The sequence below is a fragment of the Ursus americanus genome, chromosome 31, assembly GCF_024610735.1.
Source record: "Ursus americanus isolate L20-20 chromosome 31, mUrsAme1.1.p, whole genome shotgun sequence".
NCBI classification, from domain to species: Eukaryota; Metazoa; Chordata; class Mammalia; order Carnivora; family Ursidae; genus Ursus; species Ursus americanus.
Window position 1 is genome coordinate 24,982,543 of NC_142157.1, and position 22,036 is coordinate 25,004,578.

The 22,036-nt window shown below is 39.5% G+C and overlaps 1 protein-coding gene across 9 annotated transcripts in view; it reads right to left on the bottom strand.

Moving 5' to 3' along the window:
* Window positions 1-22,036, bottom strand: part of PRPF18 (pre-mRNA processing factor 18) — a 119,868-nt gene that overhangs the window by 62,376 nt on the left and 35,456 nt on the right. For 5 of the 9 annotated variants that reach the window (XR_015722442.1, XR_015722440.1, XR_015722439.1 and 2 more), the window contains exon 1: window positions 6,769-6,968. The exons of 1 other annotated variant lie outside the window; for it this stretch is intronic. Coding sequence is in view for 1 of the 8 variants with exons in the window: in XM_087857690.1 (XP_087713816.1) it covers window positions 6,769-6,834 (66 nt within the window). In the remaining 7 variants the exon portion in view is untranslated. Of the gene's footprint in view, window positions 1-5,301; window positions 5,409-6,768; window positions 6,969-11,247; window positions 11,268-22,036 lie in introns of those variants that run through there. 3 more of the 9 variants (XR_015722444.1, XR_015722443.1, XR_015722445.1) reach the window with 2 other exon arrangements.

Genomic DNA, 22,036 nt, shown 5'->3' on the forward strand with positions numbered 1-22,036 from the left:
TGCTGCAAAGCAAACAAAACCATCAACAAAATGAAAAGGAACCTACTGAATAAAAGATATTTGTAAATCACATACCTGATAAGGGGTTAATGTCCAAAATATATAAAGAACTCATACAACTAAATAGCATAAAAACAAATAATTGAATTTAAAAATAAGCAGAGGGTCTAAACAGACATTTTTCCAAAGATGTAGAGATGGCCAACAGAAACATGAAAAAATGATAATCAACATCACTAATCATTAGGGAAATGCAAACCAAAATCAGGAGATATCACCTCACACCTGTCAGAATGCTATTATCAAAAATCAAGAAATAATAAGCATTGGCAAAGAGTTGGAGAAAAGGGAACCCTTGTGCACTCTGTGGGAATGTAAATTGGTGCAGCCACTATGGAAAATGATGTGGAGGTTCCTCAAAAACTTAAAAAAAGAAGCATCATATTGTTCAGCAATTGCACTTCCGGGTATTTACCCAAAGAAAATGAAAACACTAATTTGAAAAGATGTCTGCAACTTCATGTTCATTGCAGCATTATTTTCAATAGCCAAGATATGGAAACAACTTGTCCATCGATGAATGAATGGATTAAAAAATGTCTCTCTTCCTCTCTCTCTCTCTTCCTCTCTCTCTCTCTCTCTCTCACACACACACACACACACACACACACACACACAGAATGGAGTATTATTCAGCCATAAAAAATGAAGTCTTGCCATTTACAACAACATGGACAGACCTTGAGGGCATTATGCTAAGTGAAATAAGTTAGAAGAAAGACAATGTCTGACCTCACTTACACGAGGAATTTTAACCCCAAAGCAAGCTCACAGATACACAGAACAGGTTAGTGGTTGCCAGAGGCATGAGTTGGGAGTGGGGGAAAGGTACAAACTTTCAGGTATAAAATAATTACTGATGGAGATATAGTATATAGCATGGTAATATATTAGCATACATTTGAAAGCTGAAAAACGAAAACTGATGGGCGCGTGGGTGGCTCAGTGTTAAGCGGCTGCCTTCAGCTCAAGTCATGATCCCAGGGTTCTGGGATGAGGTCCCACGTCGGGCTCCTTGCTCAATGGGGAGCATACTTCTCCCTCTCCCTCTGCCTGTCACTCCCCCTGCTTTGTGCTTGCTCTCTCCCCCACCCCTGTCAAATAAATAAATAATCCTTTAAAAAAAAAAACGAAAATTGAGGAGACTAAACCTTAAAAGTCCTCACCAAAGGAAACAAAAACACAACGCTTTTTAAAATGAAAGAACTGTTAAGTGCCAATGAATCCTTTTGGCTGTATTTTATCACTGATATCATCCAAAGGAGAAAGCTACATGAAAATTTACTTTGCACAAGTGAAATCTACTTTATAATTACATATGCTATAAAACATATACAATTACATAAAACTGTATGCAAGAAATAACACCCCATCTTACACAAACGCTTTAAGAAAATAAAGTTAAACATACCCATTACATGACCCAACCACCTCACTCCTTGGCATTTAGTCAAGGGAGATGAAAGCGTATGTCCATATAAAACCTGTACACGAATGTTCATAAAAGCTCTATCATAACAGCCAAAAACTGCAAACAACTCAAATGCCTTTCGACAGTTTAATTAATAAACAAATTGGGGTTTCCCCGTACAATCATGGAATACTGTTCAGTAACAAAAATAATGAACTACTGATACATACAAGCACGTAAATCAATCTCAAGATTATTAGGCTGAAAGGAGGAAGACGGAAAGCATACTGAACAATTTCTTTCCTGAATAACTCTAGAAAATGCAAACTAACTGAAAGAGAAAGCAGATCAGGGGTTGCCTGTGGAGAAGGTGGGTGTGGGGGGCAGGAAGGGGCAGGAAGGTGGGATTACAAAAGGGCAAAAGGAAACTTTGGGGTGAGACGGACATGTTCACGCTCTTCGCCGTGGTGAAAATTTCACAGGTATATACTTAGGTCAAAATGCACCTGACTGTACATTTTAAATATGTGTAGTTTATGTCAATCATACCTCAAAAAAGCTGCTTAAAAATATCACGGCAAGAGAATAAAAAGGAAGAGAAAGGGGAAGAGGAGGACAAAAACAGAAAAGAAAAAGGAAAGAAAAAAAAACTAGTAGTAGTGGTGGTAGTATTGACCTCACCTGACCTTGAGACTCACCATAATGATACAGGAATCAAAAGACACTGTGGCACTGGCATAAAGATCAACAAACAGCTTACAAGAATAGAAGTGAGCAACCAGAATGGAGTCACACACGACTGATTTTTCAAGACACCAAAACTGTCCAAAGGGAAAATTATTTTCAATAAATGGTACTGGAACCACTGGATATCCACATGAAATGTAATAAACCACACCACTACCTCTCAACAAATCTGATTCAAAATTGTTTAGAATTCTGTTTACTAAATAAAAACAAAAAGCTTTTAGAATATGAGAGAATACCTTGGGTCTCTTGAATTAATGGCTACGAATAAAGGGACTGGATCACGTATCTCAGAGGTATGTTTAACTTTTAAGAACTGCCAAACTTTTATACACAACTAATGAATCATCGAGCCTTACATCGAAAACCGGGGATGTACTGTATGGTGACTAACATAATATAATAAAAAATCATTAAAAAAAAAAAAAAAAAGAACTGCCAAACTTTTTTCCAGCAGGTTGTACTCTCATATTCCCAGATAGGACACACAGAACAATAACCATTACAAACTGATAAATTGGCTTTATCAAAATTCAAAGGTTTTCCTCTTCAAAAACCATTATTAAGAAAATGAATGGGGGGGGTGCCTGGGTGGCATCCTCGTTAAGCGTCTGCCTTCAACTCAGGGCATGATCCCAGCGTTCTGGGATCGAGCCCCGCATCAGGCTCCTCCACTGGGAGCCTGCTTCTTCCTCTCCCACTCCCCCTGCTTGTGTTCCCTCTCTCGCTGGCTGTCTCTCTCTCTGTCAAATAAATAAAATCTTGAAAGAGAGAGAGAGAGAGAGAGAGAGAGAGAAAGAAAGAAAGAAAGAAAGAAAGAAAGAAAGAAAGAAAGAAAGAAAGGAAATAAATGAATAGGGGGTGCCTGGGTGGCTCAGTTAGTTAAGCATCAGACTCTTGATATCAGCTCAGATCATGATCTCAAGGTGGTGAGATCGAGCCCCGTGTCTGGTTCCCCACTTAGCGGAGTCTGCTTCTCTCCCTCTGCCTCTCCCTCTCCCTCTGCTCTCTTTCTCAAATAAATCCTTAAAAAAAAAAAAGAAAAAAGAAAAGAAAAAGAAAAACAGAAGACCCATAGTCTGGGAGAAAATATTCACAAAACATATCTGACATACCTGACAAAGCCTGGCATACATGATATATGAAGAATTCCTTCAACACAATAAGGGGGAAAAAAACCAACCCAATTAAAAAATATGCAAGCAATTTTAACACTTTGCAAAAGAGCCACAAATGGTCAAAAAAAAAAAAAAAACCCACGTGGAAAGCACTATCATCGTCATCAGGCAGATGCAAATTAAAACCGCAATGCAGTATCGCCACACATCCTCCACGCGGCTGAAATTAAAAAGACCGACAACACAAACTGCTTGCAGGAATGGAGGACCTCTGAGCCCTCCTGCTGGCAGCTGTGTAACATGGTCCCAGCACTCTGGAAAAACGTCTGGTGGCTTTTTATAAAAACATATGTACTCTAAGACCTACCAATTCCACTCCCCGGCGTTTTCCTCAGAGAAACGAAAACACCAGACTTACACAGGAAGTTCCGCAGCAGCTTTCATCCTCAGAGCCAAACCCTGGAAACAGCCCAGGAGCCCAACAGCAGATGAATGGATTCACAAACCGGGTCTATTTACACAGTGGAATACTACTCAGCAAAAAAAGGAACAACTGATCTATCCAACACGAATACAACTCAAACCATTATGATGAAACATGGTGGAACACGAGTGCCCGGTACGATTCCACTCCTGCGAAGTTCTACAGTTGGCAAAACTAACCAGTGGTGCAAAGAAATCTGAACAGGCACCCCTCTATCTGTACAGTTTTGAGTTTTCTGCACAACTGAAAATTTTTATATAAATGTTGAAAAAAAAATCTACTCTGCAGATGTCAAAATATGCTATCAACAGGACAGCAAAGTCCCTACCACACTGTTTTTGGACTACACTAGAAAAAAGAAAAAGGGGGAAAAAAAAAAAAAAGAAAAACCCTTTCAAAGGCTACTCAATGACCATGAAATAAGGAGCTGAAGAAAATTATAGAAGACTATTACAAAGAAAAGAATGAGTAAGAGTAAAGAAAGGCAAGTGCAAAGAACTGAAAAAAATGAAAAAAGGTTCATTAGAGCCAGAACAACTCTGATGCTAGGGTGTAATGGGCACAGACTTTCACTGGCATAGAAATTATTAAATCTTGACCTTTTTAAGTCCAAGATCTTTTTAGTAATATCATAATCGAGAGGAGAGGTGGAGGGGCACATGTAGAAAGAAGACTAGTCAAGAGTGTCAAACGCTGCTGAGGTCTGGAAAACATGGAGGTCACTGCGGACCCTGATTAGAACAGATTCAGTACAGCTGTGGGGGCAGGAACCTTTGTACACCATGTTAAGGAGTGTGTAGGAATTAACACTTATTTTAAGAAGCCTAGTTATAAAAAACAAAAACACCTTGTTAAAGACGGAAGAGACAGCAGGATGTTCCAGGGCTGGTGGGGGTAAGCCAGTAGACTGAAGGCACAGGAAGAATTGAGATACATGACATTCAGGTTCCTGATGGTGCTAAAAAAGATGAGCTGGGATCCAGGGTGCAGGTGGAAGGTTTGACCCAAGCTTTAACAGATACCTCATGCCGTTTTAACAGAAGAAAATGTGAGGAATATCTTGCTTGTTAGCTTCTCTATTTTCTGTGAAACTAAATGCATATTCCTTAAAGGATCAAGCATGACTTTTCTTAATCCTCTGTGGCACAGTGTAATATATATAGAAATATGTAGAAAACATTCAATAAATACTGGGAAAAGAAACAAAGCTAAAATTCTACACAGAGCCCATCCTCATAACTACAACGAAAACTGCTAATTATGCTCCATTGTTTCTTAAGCACCCTGGGTTTTCCACATGACGACGCTCCGTGTTAACTCAAGATTCACCAACACCAGGGCCCCAAAGCATCTGCAGGAGAGCAACGCAGAGACTACACTCACCTCTGAGTAGATACACCAGGCAGATGATTTAGGACAGGTGAGAAGAGGCTATTTTAGGAGCTCCCCCAATTTAACAAAGACGCATTCAAAGTACTTACTATTTCAACTCTCAGACTAACAATAAAAAGCTGCGACATCACTTGAAATCACTAAGTTGAGGCAGCTCTTCCAGAAGAACAATGTAACATAGACAGGTGTTTTCCAGCTACAGATAAAGTAATGAAAACAATTCAGTGATCCCCAACCAGCATTTTTAAATCAAACAGAATGGATTAAAATATAGTTAAGGAAAGAACTGTTTCATCAAACTTTTTCCACATACATATCAGAGCAAAATATAAAAATCTCTGTGACTGGGGCAGTGAAAAATTTGAAAACTGATGGACACTACGACGCAGAAAGTTAAGGACTACACATCGTTGATTCTATGTAAGATTCTTTAGTTGTGCATCGAAAAATGAAATCCTGCCATTTGGGACAATACAGATGGAGCTAGAGAGTATTATGCTAAATGGAGTAAGCCAGAGAACGAAATACCATATGATCTCACTTATATATGGAATCTAAAAAACAAAACAAAACAAAACAGAAATAAATACAAAGAAATGGTGATGGGGGATAGCGAGCAAAACAGGTGAAGGGGACTAAAAGATACAAACTTCCTGTTACAAATTAAGTCATGGGGATGAAAAAGTACAGCATTGGGAATACACTCAATAACATTTTAATACCTTTGTTGGTGACAGATGTTAAACTACACTGTGGTCAGCATTTCCTAACGTTTGTAATTGTCAGTCACTATGTTATGCACCTGCAACTAATAAAATTTTATATGTCAACTAAACTTCAGTAAGAAAAACTTCTCAGCTTTAACTTCTAATGCAGTAAATATTGATAAACACATGAACAAAAGCCCTTTGTGATCCTCAATGATTTGGAAAAGTGTAAAGGGCTCCGGAGGCCCGAGGCTGGTCTCAGTTATTGTTAGGCAACAAAGTCATGAACATCTAGTTAAGGAAGTTTCTAAATCACGCAATTCTCCTCTTTCTCCTTTTACTCCACCGTAAACAACAGTTTTAGCGTCCTATGAAGGGCTGATCAACAGACTTTTGTTAATGTGTTGGGGAGGATGTAATAAAAATTCAGGTTTCAACAGTAGGACGGAGTTTTTAAAATAATTCTGGGCCTGTCCTTACTCTCTTGTTTCAGCAGGGCACAAACCCTTAGTAAAACGACAGACGCGAACCAGCAGAACCGGGGCACCTTCGCAGAATAAGGACAGATGGGAGCGGATGTAAGGGGAAGACAGGGAAACTTCGAGGGCAAGGGGGATGCTGGGGGGAAATTTGCCAAAATCTTGGGGTTTGCTGCAATTCCCCACCTAAGACTCCCGAGGGAGGTGTCAACGGGTGGGACTAGAGGGGCCGCTCTGGGTAGCTGCGGAGCTCCCACCAAGCCTCATCCTCTCCCAGACCCTTCACCCCTCCCCTCACTCCCAGCGCCTCCCACCCACCCACACACAAGTCTTCGACCGCCAAAGCCCCACGACCTCCAATTATCCTCACCACCAACAGGTTCCTGTCCTCCACCAGCTGCCGCTTCCGGAGGATCTCCGATTTCAAAACGTCCATCTCGCTGCCCGGGTTTACGCCCCGAGCTTCGCTCTCGGGCTCCTCGGACCAAGCCTCAACCAGCCAGGGGCCGCGAACCCACCACAAACAAGCTCAAATACCCGACAACGGCTATCAATAACCGCTTCCGGCGGAAGCTGGAGTGAGCGAGAGGCGGGGAGGGAGTGCTCCAGGGCCCCTGTTATTGACGAAGCCGCTGTAGACTTCCGCCCCCTGGCGGCACCCTCCGGCAGCGCGCCGGTCGTTTATGCTAGTCGAGATGCAATTCAAAGTAGACTTAAACAGGAGTCTTCTGGAAGCCTGTGGAGGTCCATATGCTGTATTTTTAATGAGAAGTTATTACACCTGCTTCTACCTGCTAGTTCAGAAGCAAAAGCCTCCTCATAGAACACTTCAATTATATTAATTAGAGACAGATCCTCACTCATTAAACCAGTTCACACCAGAGTTCCTGAAGTTACCTGCTTGCCAAAATGAATGCACTAAAGTGGGAAAACTGAATAGTTCTATTAGCTCATAAGTACAGAATGAAGGGGCAGTGTTCATCGCCAGCCGATTAAGTTTCCTGTAAAGTTAAGCAACTACACCCATTCAAGTCGTTTCAGAAGTAAATGTCACTCATTTCTCAGTTCTAAACTGCTTACATATCTTGGTGATAATTGAATATTTACCCCAAGCTAACTGAGATAATTTTTATGGTCATGTGTTCAGCAATTGAAATTTTCAGTGACATGATTGGAGATGTAATCAGAAAGTGTGTGCATGTGCTTAAGTCCAACCCAAGAAGAAAAATTAAATTGGGGAGAAAAATTATATCTAAGATTTTAATTTTTAAAAGACCCTAAGAACTGTTTACAAAGCATTTATCTTTGGTTCTATGCCATTGAAGCTGTTTTTGAAATTCCAGATAAGTCATAACTGAACAATATTTGACAGGTTAGTTTTTCCCACTCAAAAAGGAAAGAAATATCATTCAGTTCAGTCTATTGAAATAAAAATGGTAGAGAACTGTTCAATCAATTTACAAACTTTTGTACACGTGTGTGTGTGTGTGTGTGTGTGTGTGTATGATTGTGTGTGTTGGTTACCTTTCATCCAAAAGATAGCTGACTTTTACCAGAAATAAATCAACATAGAAAGTTAACTCACTCTCTGACCTAAGATGCTGTGCTAATTTTTAGGGCTTTGGAAAGCTTAAAATAGTTTACAAAGAAAAGGTCCTTGAGCTAATAAACATGGCAACACTCTTAGATGGCTATCGGTCTCCTGAGTCATTTATAATTCCCTAAACAAATAATTTATTAGCATTTTCCTGTTTTAGGGATAAGAGATTATTACACAGAAACCTGAATGAAGGACTGACAGGGATAACAGTAACAGTAATGGAAGTTTCCAGCAAAGGAACATCTGGCCAATGGGAGACAGTAAGTGTAAACCAGAGAAAAAACTAGCTACCAAAAACAGGCTCCTTTTAAATTTCAATGTTTGAAACTTCAATGTTTATGTAAACACATACGTTAAATCCTGAGAAGGCTTGAGATGGAACAGTGGGAGATGTGTACTTGAACAACCAAACTGACGTTAAGTTTTTCAATACAGAAGGGAGAAAAGGCGACCAAGAGAGAACCAACTGGTCCTAACACTAAGGGAGAATGTGTTCATTTTCAAAATATGCATCCTGAAGCGCCCGGGTGGCTCAGTCGGTTGAGCATCTGGCCCTTGATTTTGGCTCTGGTTAATCTCAGGGTCATGAGATTAAGCGCCCCCCCCACCCCCCGACTCAGCAGGTTGTCCGTTTTAGATTCTCTCTTTCCTCCCTCTGCCCCACCCCTTGCTTGTGCACTCTAAACAAACAAATAAAATCTTTAAAATACATCCTATTCCATCACGGTAGTTATTTAAAAAGTGAAATATTGTTAACAACCCAAATATCCCCAATATACATACAACAGAAAAATCTGGAACCTTAAAAACAATGTTTCAGAAAATATTCAATTTATATGAGAATGCTCATGATATGGTGCTTAGTAAAAAAGTAAACTAATGAAAGTAGAAATATAGCATATGGTGTCTTTTTGGTTCATATAAGCTTAGAAAAAAGGATTGGAAGGGAACATATCAAAATATTGGCTTGTTATCTGTCCATAGTAACCACTGGTGATTCTTTTCTTCTTCACACCATAACTTGATACCAGTTCCATAATTTGGAGAAAATATCCAGAGAGCAGTCATTGTGTTAATTATTGAAATTCTTTATAAATGTTTCCAGTGTGACTACTTTAGGAATTACGTATGATAAACTTTAAATAATGCCAATAAAAGAAAGCAAAAGATTGGACAAAAATATTTGTGTAAATCTTCATAATTATTCAAGGAACATTTAGGTGTCTTACTGTGAGCTCCGTACTACGTTAGATTCTGTGTCTAAACCAAATATAAAATGTCATTCCTACTCTTGAGGATATTACCAGCTAGCTTGGGAATCAAGAAATAGATCCTGAAAACTTAAATTATGTAAGATAAATATGACTTAATAGCATAGATGGGGTTATAACAAAGTGTTCACAGAACTAAAAGACCAGTCATTTGCTAAAAGAAGATATAATAAAAATCAATATAAGATCAATGAGATTATTGCTCTGCTAGAGTAATTCATCCAAAGGGAGATTATTTGTCATTTCTGAAGACTGGAAGAAATACCAAATTTAATCAAGATGACCTGGGTTTGTTTTGTTGCTGTCCTAAAGAACAGAATGTAACTTTTTTCAAGCTAGATAATCTAGTACAGTGGCCCTCAATCTTCAGTTTGCCTTCGAATAACCTGGAGGACTTTTTGAAACCCAGACTGCTGGTCCCCAACCCCAGAACATCTCAGTCAAGAGGTGTGGAGTCGTGCCCAATAATTTGCTTTTTGAACAAGCTCCCAAGTAAAGCAGCAGCTGTTGATCCAGGCACCATACTTTGAGAACCACTGATCTAATACATTATTTTGAAATCTCTCCAGGGAGGAAAAAGTGGATGAGTCAGAAACTCGGTCTGCATGGAGTCTTGATAAACAGGAGCGGAGGAGGAAGCAAGTGCCAGTGTGTCTATAGCAGTCGTTGTCTCCTCTTAGGATGTACTCCCACTCACAGGGAGGCTTCCAGAAATTTCCTAATGGGAGGGGACAGGCTCCCTTCGGATCCAGCCACATTCTCATACCTGCTTTATGTGGTTACACCATGGGCGGGTGCCTGACACAACCTGGGCCAACCAGAGTCCCTTCCCTAAAAAACTGGCATTGGAATTGGGTCGATCTTTCTAAGATGCAGGAAATATAAAACGTGAATCCGAGAGTGGTGGATAGCCATTTCAGTGGCAAGCTGGAACCAGACCTGTCTATACGGACCTGCAAGAGTGAACTGTTAAATCTTTAAGAATTTTATGAGTCAGCTGTTAAGCATAGCCATTATTGAAAGTTAAATGTTTATTTACCTAAATACATTATAAATACAGGTAATAAATACATAGAACCTATTATGTACAATTACACTACTACATTTTACTATAATTTATACTCTTGGAGTTAGTTATAACTATTGCCTCTTTGTGGTAGAAATTCCATGTAATGTGCTATGCGCATTTTTCAACGACTCCTTACTTGAAGATGTCATATTGGTAGATTCAAGCAGCCATAGTGGGAATATTTACACAAATTGGCAACTGCTACAAATCTGGACTTGATTTATTATTTTGTTGATTGTCTAAACTTTAAAGAGTTATGCAGAAGATGTTACTAATACAGATCAGTATTTCTCAACCTTGGACCGGATAATTCTTTTTGGGGAGAGAGATGTTTGGCATCTATTTACCTATTAGATGCCAGTAACACCCTCCTTCTATAGTTGGGACAAGCAAAAAATGTTTCTGGACGTTGCCAAAGTTCCCCTGAGGAGCAAAATCTCTCTCCTGTCAAAAACAACTGATACAAATTAAAAGTGTTGTGTCTGCGGCTGTTACGTACCAAGTAAAGAGAAAAAAGACTTGAGATAGTCTTCCGGGATTCCAGAACTATCATTTGATTCAATAAAGAAGTCATCTCACATGACAAACAAATGAAGTTCCAACACGCATCTTTGTTGTTTCACTTTTGTCTTATTCATTAATTTAAGCAAAAATATTAACCAGCATTCATGTCAGAGGTAGATTCATTCATCCTTTATAACCACAGATTAGCTGGGGTTACAAGAGTTCGGCAAAAATCAATTAAAGCATTCTGTGAGAACCAACTGGCTATATGGAACTTACAGCAAAAAATGTTGTATAGTTTCTTATTACCTAAAATTGTGTCCTCCATAGCCTTTATACCAGTAAAAATTACATGAATATACGTGCATGCTTCTTTTCCACCAGAGAGCCAAGTTATATACTCACCAGCACAGTGTTGGCCATCATCCACTTCCCATGTGGGCTTTGCTAAACTCTTCAGCAAATAAAGTTGGACTATCAAGAAGGAAGAGTAAAATAGATTTTTTTTTTAAATCATAAATGATGGACAATGGAGAACAATCCCCAAGACCCTCTAGATTTCCATTCTCTACTTGGATTCATCCTGGCGTCCAGCTTGCATCTCTATACCAAAAAACACTACTGAATCTTTACAACATATTTCTACCACTTTCTTCACAGTTAACGTTTCTGAATTCAGGATGTATCTTACAACCAATGTGTTTGTAGTGAATGCTGTGGTGTTCTGCCCAGGACCTCTCTTTAGGGCCCAAGCACCCATCCCCCATCTGCTGGGAACAGGGGGTGCCCAGTGCATCCCTCACTGGGCAAAGCCCCAGGTTGCAGGGACCTGCCTCGGCCATGGTTACAGGCCCTCCCAGGCAGTGTCCAGAACCAACGACTGACTGATGTGGGGATTCCAAGGCCCGTCTCACTGCCTCAACTTAGAGCATCCCAAAGAGTCATTCTCACTGCAGAGCTCTCGTGGGGTCACAGGAGATCTGAGTTGCAACTCCCTCCACCAAACCCTGCCTTCCTCATCCCTTACAGATGCATCTCCAAGAATAGTCTCTAGGACACCGTAAACACTTGCACGCAAAGAAAGCAATGCATTGATCGGCAGACACCAGTACTCGGGGTCATTAGTTAGGGAACTATTAAATTGGCAGTCTAGCTTTCACATCAGCCAATTCTGGGAATAGGCTTAGCCAGTTACTCCAGAGCCTGATCCAAATCTGGTAACACAAGCAAAATTGAAGTTAAGGATGCTAAAATTTGAGAAGAAAGGCCTGGATCCTGGTGGATCGACAAACAACAGCCCTGTGAAGCCTAGACTGAGAGACCAGCAGGCAAACCCCACTGATTTCGCTTTGTCTGGAACTTCCGCAGCGATCAAACAAGGACAGCCCACACATCCATCAGCCCCCTTTCCTTCTTCCTGGACAGTGCTTGTCTGCTGTGGTTTCCCCTGTATTCCCTTAGTCCCAAAGCTTTTGTGCTGTTTTATTAGTGGGATGTGGACACTGAGTGAAATAAAGAGTGGGTTCAGGAGAAAAAAAATCCAAGTTTAGGAATAAGAAAGGAGAAATAACCTAGAGTAGAAAAAGCCTTAAAGGAAATGTGAGAAATACTACCTGAAACACAATGGCAATAAATTTTAAAAAACATACAAGATGCAATTTCCTAATAAAAACTTACCGAAATTGTTCAACTAAAAGTATGAAACTGAAATAAGCAATTACAGTGGAAAGAAAACAAGGTGATGATAGATCCCCCCCTTTCAAAAAGCACCAGATCCCAATGTTTTCCCTGCATGCAATCTTTAAAGAACAGATAATTCAAACTTTCTGGCACAAAGCCCCTTTCTATTCTTAAAAATGCTTGAATTTTTCAGAAAGGCTTTGTTTATATAGGTTAGAACTATCAATATTTACCATCCTAGAAATTAAAACAGGAAAAAATGTCAAATTATTAATTCATTTTAAAATAACAACATATTATTATATATCCATATAAATAATCTATTTGGTAAAACATATTTTCAAAAAATTTAGGAAGAAGAGTGGTATTCTTTCACATTATTGTAAGTCTCTTTAGTGTCAGACCTAAGGAAGGAAGGAAGGAAGGAAGGAAGGAAGGAAGGAAGGAAGGAAGGAAGGAAGGAAGGAAAGAAAGAAAGAAAGAAAGAAAGAAAGAAAGAAAGAAAGAAATCCAGATTTTCAGATCTGCTTCTGCATTCAATCTGTTACAATAGGTTAGTTCATCTGAACTACAGGAAGAAAGTCTAGCATCACACAAATACGTACTTGGAAAAGATAAAGATAAAAGATAAACATTAAAAAAAAAAAGACTTTTTTTTTTTGTAAACTCTACACCCAACATGGAGCTTGAACACATGACCCCCAGATTAAGAGTCGCAGCCAGTCAGGCCCCCAGGAAGAATATGATTTGTCAGATAATTGTGGACATTTTTCTTTGATACTACACCCAAACATGACAAGTGGTAGTCTCCTAAAAGTTAGCTGTAATCTGAAACCGTATTGAAGAACTTTAAAAAAAAAAATTTTTTTTTTTTAAGAGAGACGGCGAGAGCATGGGAGCTGGCGTTCGCAAGCACGAGGGGTGGGGCAGAGGGAAAGGGAGAGAGAAAAAATCTTAAGCGGGCTCCACACTCATCGTGGAGGTGGACACGGGGCTTGATCTCACGACCCCGAGATCATGACCTGAGCCAAAATTGAGAATCAGACACTTCACTGACTGAGCCACCCAGGTGTCCTACATATTGAAAAACTTTTCATGCTCCATTATACTAAAGTCCATTGGCCTATCTTGAACTTTGAATGGCTCTTTTACATGCACATAATGTTGTATCATCATGCATTGGTCATTTGGAAAATCTTAGTTCACCGATTCATGTGAATCTTCCAAATGTTGACACACTTTATTACACAATATTTTAGAAATCACATCCATTAATATCACCCCCGGAATCTCTTCAGAAAAGCCTTTTAATTATTGGGAAGCTATGAAGCTCATGGTGGCAGACACAATTTACTAATTGTAAAATGTTCATTTTCCCCGAAAGCTCATATTTTATCACTAGCAACAAATATTATCAGTTGTTTTCTCTGAAAGACAGGCTCACTTTGTTTGTTTGCAAGAAAACATCCGCCAAATACCCAAATCTGAATAATGGTATTTGTCCACTGGTTATTCTTTTAAGTAAAAGTAGCACCCCACGAAAAAAGAGCTAGTTCAGTCTGCAATTCAAACAATTACACAGAGCCTTTCCTGCGGCCAACCATCATCCTTCAGTACACAGCAGAAGTGCTTATGTGTACTTCCTGTTTCATCACACAGAATATTAAAAAGATGCCTACTCATGTGTCAAGAGTTGGTAAAATTAATTTTTACTTTTTTATTAAGAACATTTTTTAAGTGAAACGCTTTTGTGCGTGTGACTGCAGGCGGATGAAGAATAGGGCTCCTCACGCAATTTAGCGACACCGCTTTGATTCCTGCCAATGCGTCAGCAAACGTGCTATTGCTTTTGTACATTCAGAGCAAATGTCAACTTTCAAAAGCTAATATATAAATTCCATGTTTCACTTATAATATGGAGCAGGGTTTTCATAACTGGAGATAATGACCTTGAAGATCATATAGAAGCATGCATTTTCTTTTTTTTTTTTAAGATTTTATTTATTTATTTGACAGAGATAGAGACAGCCAGCGAGAGAGGGAACACAAGCAGGGGGAGTGGGAGAGGAAGAAGCAGTCTCATAGCGGAGGAGCCTGATGTGGGACTCGATCCCATAACGCTGGGATCACGCCCTGAGCCGAAGGCAGACGCTTAACCGCTGTGCCACCCAGGCGCCCCTGAAGCATGCATTTTCAATAACAGTCACAAAAATGGTGGAAAAGTATAGTGGACTGTTGCTTTTGGCCTGAAGGACTAACTGCTATAGGAACTTCTGTCCCACCATAAACAACTAGAAAAACAGGCAAGATATGTGAAAATTATCTATTTTTCAGACATTGGACAACACGCACAAAGGGCCATATGATTCCTAAGAGAAGGAAAACAACTGAGGTGAGTCCTAGCCCAGGATTAGTACATGGAGACAGTTTCCAGGACACGGCACAGGTATAGGAAATCTAAACAGCGCCCAGTTGTCTCACTGAGTTGAGGAAAGAGTGCTGGCAGATTGAGGAAGGTATGTTTGCGGGGGCAGAGTACTAGAAGGAAAAGGGGGGCCGGGGGGAGATCTCGAGAGATCTGCAGAGGAGACCCTTCAAATCATTGGCTGAATCCTGATCTGCATATATATAGTTGAAATTCCCAAGACTGAGCAAAGAACCAACATAAAGCAGTGGGACATGCAATGTCCAGAGCTCACACAGGGATAGGAATTTTCCAGACATGGGATGAAGTCTTCAGAAGGGAATCACCCACGGAGGGGGGCTAAATTTTCTTAGACTGAAGACTGCTTTGACTCACCCTACCAAAGCAGAAAAGCCAGCCTCAAAAGGATCAAACCAATTCCAACTAACTCAACTGTCTGTCAGATAAAAGGCCAATATTTTTGAAGGAATACAACAAAATCCAGCACCCCAAAACATAAAAATCCAGTATCCTGAGATCCAAACAAAATGACCGGACATGCAGAAAATATAATCCATAGCCAGGAGAAAAGTCAATCAATATAAAAAAACCTAGAAATGACAGAGATGATAAACTAGCAAAGCTTCTAAATCAGCTATTATAAATATGCTCCAGATACTCAGGAATGCAGAGGAAAACATAAATATAATGAAGAGAGAAAGGGAAGAAAACAAGACCAAATGGAACTTCTAGAGATGAAAAACACAATAACTGAAATGAAATGAAAAAGTAATACAGCATGATGACCAGTGGAATGATATTAAGCAGTCTAACGTATCTGTAATTGGAGCCCCAGGAAGTCAGTTGCAGGGGTTGGGGGGATGGATATTTCAAGAAGCAATGGCCAAAATTTTTCCAAATTTGATGAAGACTAGAAAACAGATCAAAAAAATCTCATGAACTCAACAGAAAACTACACCAAAGTGCATCATAATCAAATCTGTGGGACACAGTGATAAAGGAGTATGTTTAAAGCTGCCCCCAAAAGTCATTATGTAGAGAGGAACAAAGGAAAGAATGATTACAGAGTTCCTATTAGAAATGACACAAGCTAGGGGCACCTGGGTGGCTCAGTCGGTTAAGTGTCTGCCTTTGGCTAAGGTCATGATACCAGGGTCCTGGGATCGAGTCCCACATCGGGCTCCCTGCTCAGCAGGGAGTCTGCTTCTCCCTCTCCCTTTGCCCCTCCCCCTGCTTGTGCTCTCTCTCCCTCTCTCAAATAAATAAAATCTTTTAAAAAAAAGAAATGGCACAAGCTAGAAGAAAAAGGAATGACATTTTTAAAGTATTGAAGGAAAAAACTGCCAACCTAGAATTCTACACTCACCAAAAATATCCATTAAAAATGGAAACAAACTAAAGATTTTTTTAAGACAAAAACTGTTGAGATGATTCATCAGCAAGACTAGGCTACAAGAAATGTTGACGTTCTTGGGACACCCAAGTGGCGCAGTCAGTTAAGCATCCGACTCTTGGTTTCGGTTCAGGTCATGATCTCAGGGTCCTGAGATAGAGCCCCACATGGGGCTCAGCACTCAAGGCCAAGTCTGTTTGTCCCTCTCCCTCCCCCTCTGCCCCTTCCCCCTCTCTACAACAAATAAGTAAATCTTTTAAAAAGAAAGAAATGTTGAAGTTCTTCATATGAAAGAAAAATGATGCAGAAGGACTAAGAATAGTATGGAAATGTTAAACATGTGGGTAAAATATAAAAGATTTTTCCTAATTGTTTAATCTCTTTAAAAGAAAGGTAAAAAAAAATACTTAAATCAATAATTGCATTAAATATAAATTGCTTAAACAGTATAATTGAAAAGCAGAGATTATCAGGTGGACTTAAAAAAAACAAACAAGACCTAGCTATATGATGTCTGCAAGAATCCTAATTTAAATTTAAAAACACGAGTAAGTTAAAGGTAAAAGGATGGGATAGGATATATGCATGTTGACATTAATAAAAAGAATTGGGAGTGGTATAGTAATATCAGACAAAGTAAACTTTGGAATAAGGAATATTATTAAGGAGCAAGAGGGATATTTTATAATGATAAAGATTTTGAAGTAACAAGAGGACAGGCAATCCTAAATGTGTATGTATTTAATAACGTAGTATCAACATACATGAAGCAAAAACTGTTAGAATTGAAAGAAGCAAACAAGTCCACAATTATAAGTAGAGATTTCCATACATTACTATCAGTAGTTGATAGAATAAGTGGACGGAAAATCAGTAAGAATACAGTAGGCTTGAACACTATCCAAACTAACGTGAGCTAATTAAAATTATAGAACACTCTACCCTGAACATCAGAATGCATACGTGCTCTTTTATTTATCTTTTTAAAGTGAGCTCTACACCCAACATGGGGCTTCGTCTCATAACCCCAAGATCAAGAGTCACATGCTCCACCAAGTGAGCCAGCCAGGCGCCCATATATACATGTTCTTTTAAAGTCCATTTGGAATACGCATTAAAACAGATCATATTCTGGGACATTAAACAAGTCTCAATAAATTTAAAATTATTAAAACCATGCACTGTATGTTTCCTGATAACAAACTAAACTAGTAATCAGTAACAGAAAGATAACAAGAAAAATCCCCAAATACTGGAAATTAAACACCCTTATAAATAACCCATAGAATCAACGAAGAAATTACTAAGGAAATTAGAAAGTATTTTGAACTGATTGAAAATTAGAGCACAGGGCATAAAAATCTGTGGGATATAAACAGGAATCTGCAGGCCCTAATAGATTCATTGAAGAAGTTACCAAATATTTAAAGAAGCATTAACACAAATTTTGGACAGTTTCTTTCAGAGAATGGAAAAGGAGGTGACACTTCCCAACTCATTTTATGAGGCCAGTGTTCCCCTGATATCAAAACCAGACAAAGACAGCACAGAAAAAGAAAACAATAAACCAACATCTCTCATAAACTTAAGACACAAAATTTCTTAACAAAACGTTAGCAAATTCAATCCAACCGTGTATAAAAAGAATTATATACCTAAAAAGAATACCACACCTCTGGTGTGGTTCAACACCCAAAACTCAAACAATGTCATCCACCATATCAATAGGCCAAAGAAGAAAAGCAAGTGACTGTATTAAATGACAGAGGAAAAAAGCATTTTACAGAATCCGACACCCACAGCTAAAGACAGCAAACTCGGAAAAATAGCATTTACAAAAAACATACAGCTAATATCATATTAGATGGTGAAAGACTGAATTGTGCCCCCACTTGGGGTGGGGCACAACCCAAATATAAACCAACTGATAAATGGATAAATAAATTGTGGTACAGTCCATTCAAAGGAGTACAATTCTGCAATAAAAGGGAATTAACAGCTGAGACAGGCAGCGACATGAAAAAGTTTCAAAACCTTATGCTAAGTGAAATATCTCGGACACAAAATACCATGCGCTGCATGATTCCATGCACATGAATTCTTTTTTTTTTTTTTAAGCAGGCTCCACACCCAGCATGGACACCAATGTGGGGCTCGAACTCACAGTGCTGAGATCAAGACCTGAGCGGAGATCAAGAGTCAGATGCTTAACCGACTGAGCCACCAATTTTTAAAAAGTTAAAAGCCACCAGTTTTTCGGTTTTTAAAAAGTTAAAACTATAGTGATAGCAGATTAGTGACTGCCAGGAGCTGGGGTTTGGGCTGGCAACTGACTACAAAGGGGCAGGAAAGAACTTTTTTGGGGGGAAGATGGAAATATTACGTATCACGAAGTGCTAAAAGAGACACTTCAAGAACCTCCCTAAACTCCCTCTCATCTGGTATATTCCACGTTCTGACTGCATCCATTTCTTAGCTTGCTCTACCATTCTCTTCTCCTGCATGAACCACCACACCCCAAAATATACCCACTTCACCAATTTTTTGAGGAAAGCCCTAGTTGTGACAAAAGCTGCTACAGTTCACAGCACCTGAAAGGAGGGACAACATTGCAATTGGCAATAGCAGTGGTCATGAGAAAAGCTGGTTATGAACGGCCTCTAAGTGTCAGAAAAATCTATCAGAACACATTTATACACTCTATTTCAGCAATTTTAAGATGCTCTTTTTTTTTTTTTACACATTTTAACTTCTCTGAAACAGGGATGAATCTTTCAACTGGTGACATCATGTCATTACAATCGGGTGTGTTTATGGGGCACCTGGGTGGCTTGCTCAGTTAAGTGTCCGACTTTTGATTTTGGCTCAGGTCGTGATCTCAGGGTTGTGAGATCAAGCCCTGCGTCCAGCTCTACCCAGGGTGTGGAACCTGCTTAAGATTCTCTCTCTCCCTCTCCCTCTTCGTCTGCACACGCCCCTCGTACCCTCCCAAAAAGAAATAAATAAAAATAAAATAATAATTGGGTGGGTTTATTTTTCTTAGTAGTACATTTCTTTTAATGGCGCACCTTAGAACTGATGGCTCCCACCGAATCGACAAACTGCAGAATGGCTGGACAGAGGATACCCAGGTTTTTGCTGTGGCTGACAAGGGTAAGACAGAAGAGATGAGAGCCAAGGCAGAATCCAGAGGACTGGAATCCATGCCTGGGCGGCCAGAGTCTCCATGCTGTGTATGAAATTATCAACCCTGTGGCCACGTATTCCTGTCCCCAATTAAGGCTGAAGGGGCACCCTGGCAAGCAGTGCGGACAGACTTTGGAACAGGAAGTCACTACTAGAAATGGCTGGAAGAGATAGTGGTCGGGAAAGGGAACAAGAGCAGGTCCCATATCCAGCAGGTGGCACCACAAACAGAAAAGACAAATAGATGCGCTTGGGCCTGGCTTGCTCAAGGAGGAGTAGGGTCAGCCAATTGCATTATGAAATTCGGTAGCTAAGGACCTTGGGGACCTTAGCTGAAGGACAGAGCCTCAGCATATAACTAATCTTTCTGGACTTCAGTTTCTTCATCTGTAAAATGAGGAATAATAATAATACCTACCTAAAAGAATTAAGTTGGTGTGTTGATTAAAAAGAGATAACACCTGGCTGGCTCAGTCAGTGGAGCATGCAACTCTGGATCTTGGACTTGTGAGTTCAAGCCCCACACTGAGTGTAGAGATTACTTAAAATCTTAAAGAGAAAAAAAAGAGAGAGAGATAATACATATAAAGGGCTAAACATAGTGCCTGGCATGCGTAAGTATTCAATGATTTTATGTATCATTATGGTCATTTCCATAAATATTTTAAAATTCACCCATTAATTTATTCATTCTTTCAACATTTATTTAGCAGTTATGATGCTAAAACCTGAATAGTTTATTGTAGTTTGTTACTGTTTTTTGTCTTTTTAATCTGTTTAGCAATGGCCAGTGGCAAATGCCAATTTCTCCTGACTTACTTATCCTCCTCAATATATTTTATTTCTGTTCCACCATCCTGCCAGTTAGGCTATTGGTTGAACAGAGCTACAGTTTTTACGCTTTACATTAAACCAATACTACTGACTCATCGTAAAATACACCATGTCAACAAAGGTTTAGAAGGGTACCTAAGACTGAAGAAAGAAAAATAGAGAGCGGCTTTGTCACAAAAGGAGGTGTGATTGTAAGTCAGTCATTAGTAAAATAAAGATAATACTTAACTGGCAAAGATTTTGAGAGAAACAAATGAGATGATGGATGTCAAAATGCATAAATTAATATGATAAATGGGGGTGTTTGGGTGGCTCAGTCAGTTAAGCATCTGCCTTCGGCTCAGGTCATGATCCCAGGGTCCTGGGATCAAGCCCCACGTCGGGCTCCTTCCTCAGTGGGGAGTCTGCTTCTCCCTCTCCCCTGATTGTGCTCTCTCTCTCTCTCTCACTGTATCTATGTGTGTCAAATAGATAAATAAAATATTTTTTTAAATGTGATAAATGGACTCTTAATCATAATAGATTTTTGTTACCAAAAATAACGATACATCTGAAACTAATATTACATGTCAATTTTACCTCAATTTTTTAAAGATTTTATTTATTTGAGAGAGAGAGTGAGCACAAGAGAGAACATGAGCAGGGGGAGGGGCAGAGGGAGAAGCAGACTTCCTGCTGAGCAAGGAGCCAGACGCAGGACTCAATCCCAGGATCCTAGGGTCATGACCTGAACCTAAGGCAGATGCTTAACCAACTGAGCCACCCAGATGCCTCAACCTCAATTTTTAAAAAAGTAAAACAAAAACAAAAACAAAACCCAAAAAACCCCATGATTTTCCTTTGATTGATTATAGTATTTAAATGTATTTACATACTAACTTCCTACTGAAAAATCCTCAAGTTTAATTCCCCAAACTCCTGAGAGAGACAAGGGACAGAAACAGTATATTACCCTGAGTTTATATACCATTTTTTTATTGTATTGATGAAAAGAAGTTTTTAAAAATATTTATTTATTTATTTTAGAGAAACAGAAAGCGTGCGGGAGCAAGGCCGAGGTGGGGGCAGAGGGGGAGGGAGAGGGACAAGCAGACTCCACAGTGAGCCAAAATCAAGAGTCAGACAGCCAACTAACTGAGCCACCCAAGCACCCCGACGGGAAATTATCCAAGATATATTCATGGGCACTAGTGCTAAATCTAGAATCCATACCTCCTATTTCCCAAATTTGCATTTCTATCCTTTGATTCTAAGCCCTTTAACCTTCCAAAAGAAAAAAAATATACACATGGGCCAGAGGTTTCTCATCCTGGCTGGCTATTAGAATCATCTGAGAGCTTTAGAAAAATACTAATGCCCATACCTTACCGCAGGCCCAAGAACTCAGAATCTCTGAATGTGGAGTCTAGATATTAGTCATTCTAAAGGCTTCCCAGAGGATTCTTATGTGCATCCATTGTTGAGAATCATTAATAGAGAATTAAACATCAGCTGTGCAATTTCAAAAGCACACGTGTGCCCTTTCCAACATCAGCTCTTCTACTGAAATGGTTTTGTTGAGCGTATACTCCATACAAGGCACAGCACTAAGTGTTGACTGCCATGGCATCCTTTTTTCTATACCTCATTACCCTTTATTTGTACTTTTCTGGTTGTGGTTAATAGTCTACCTTGTT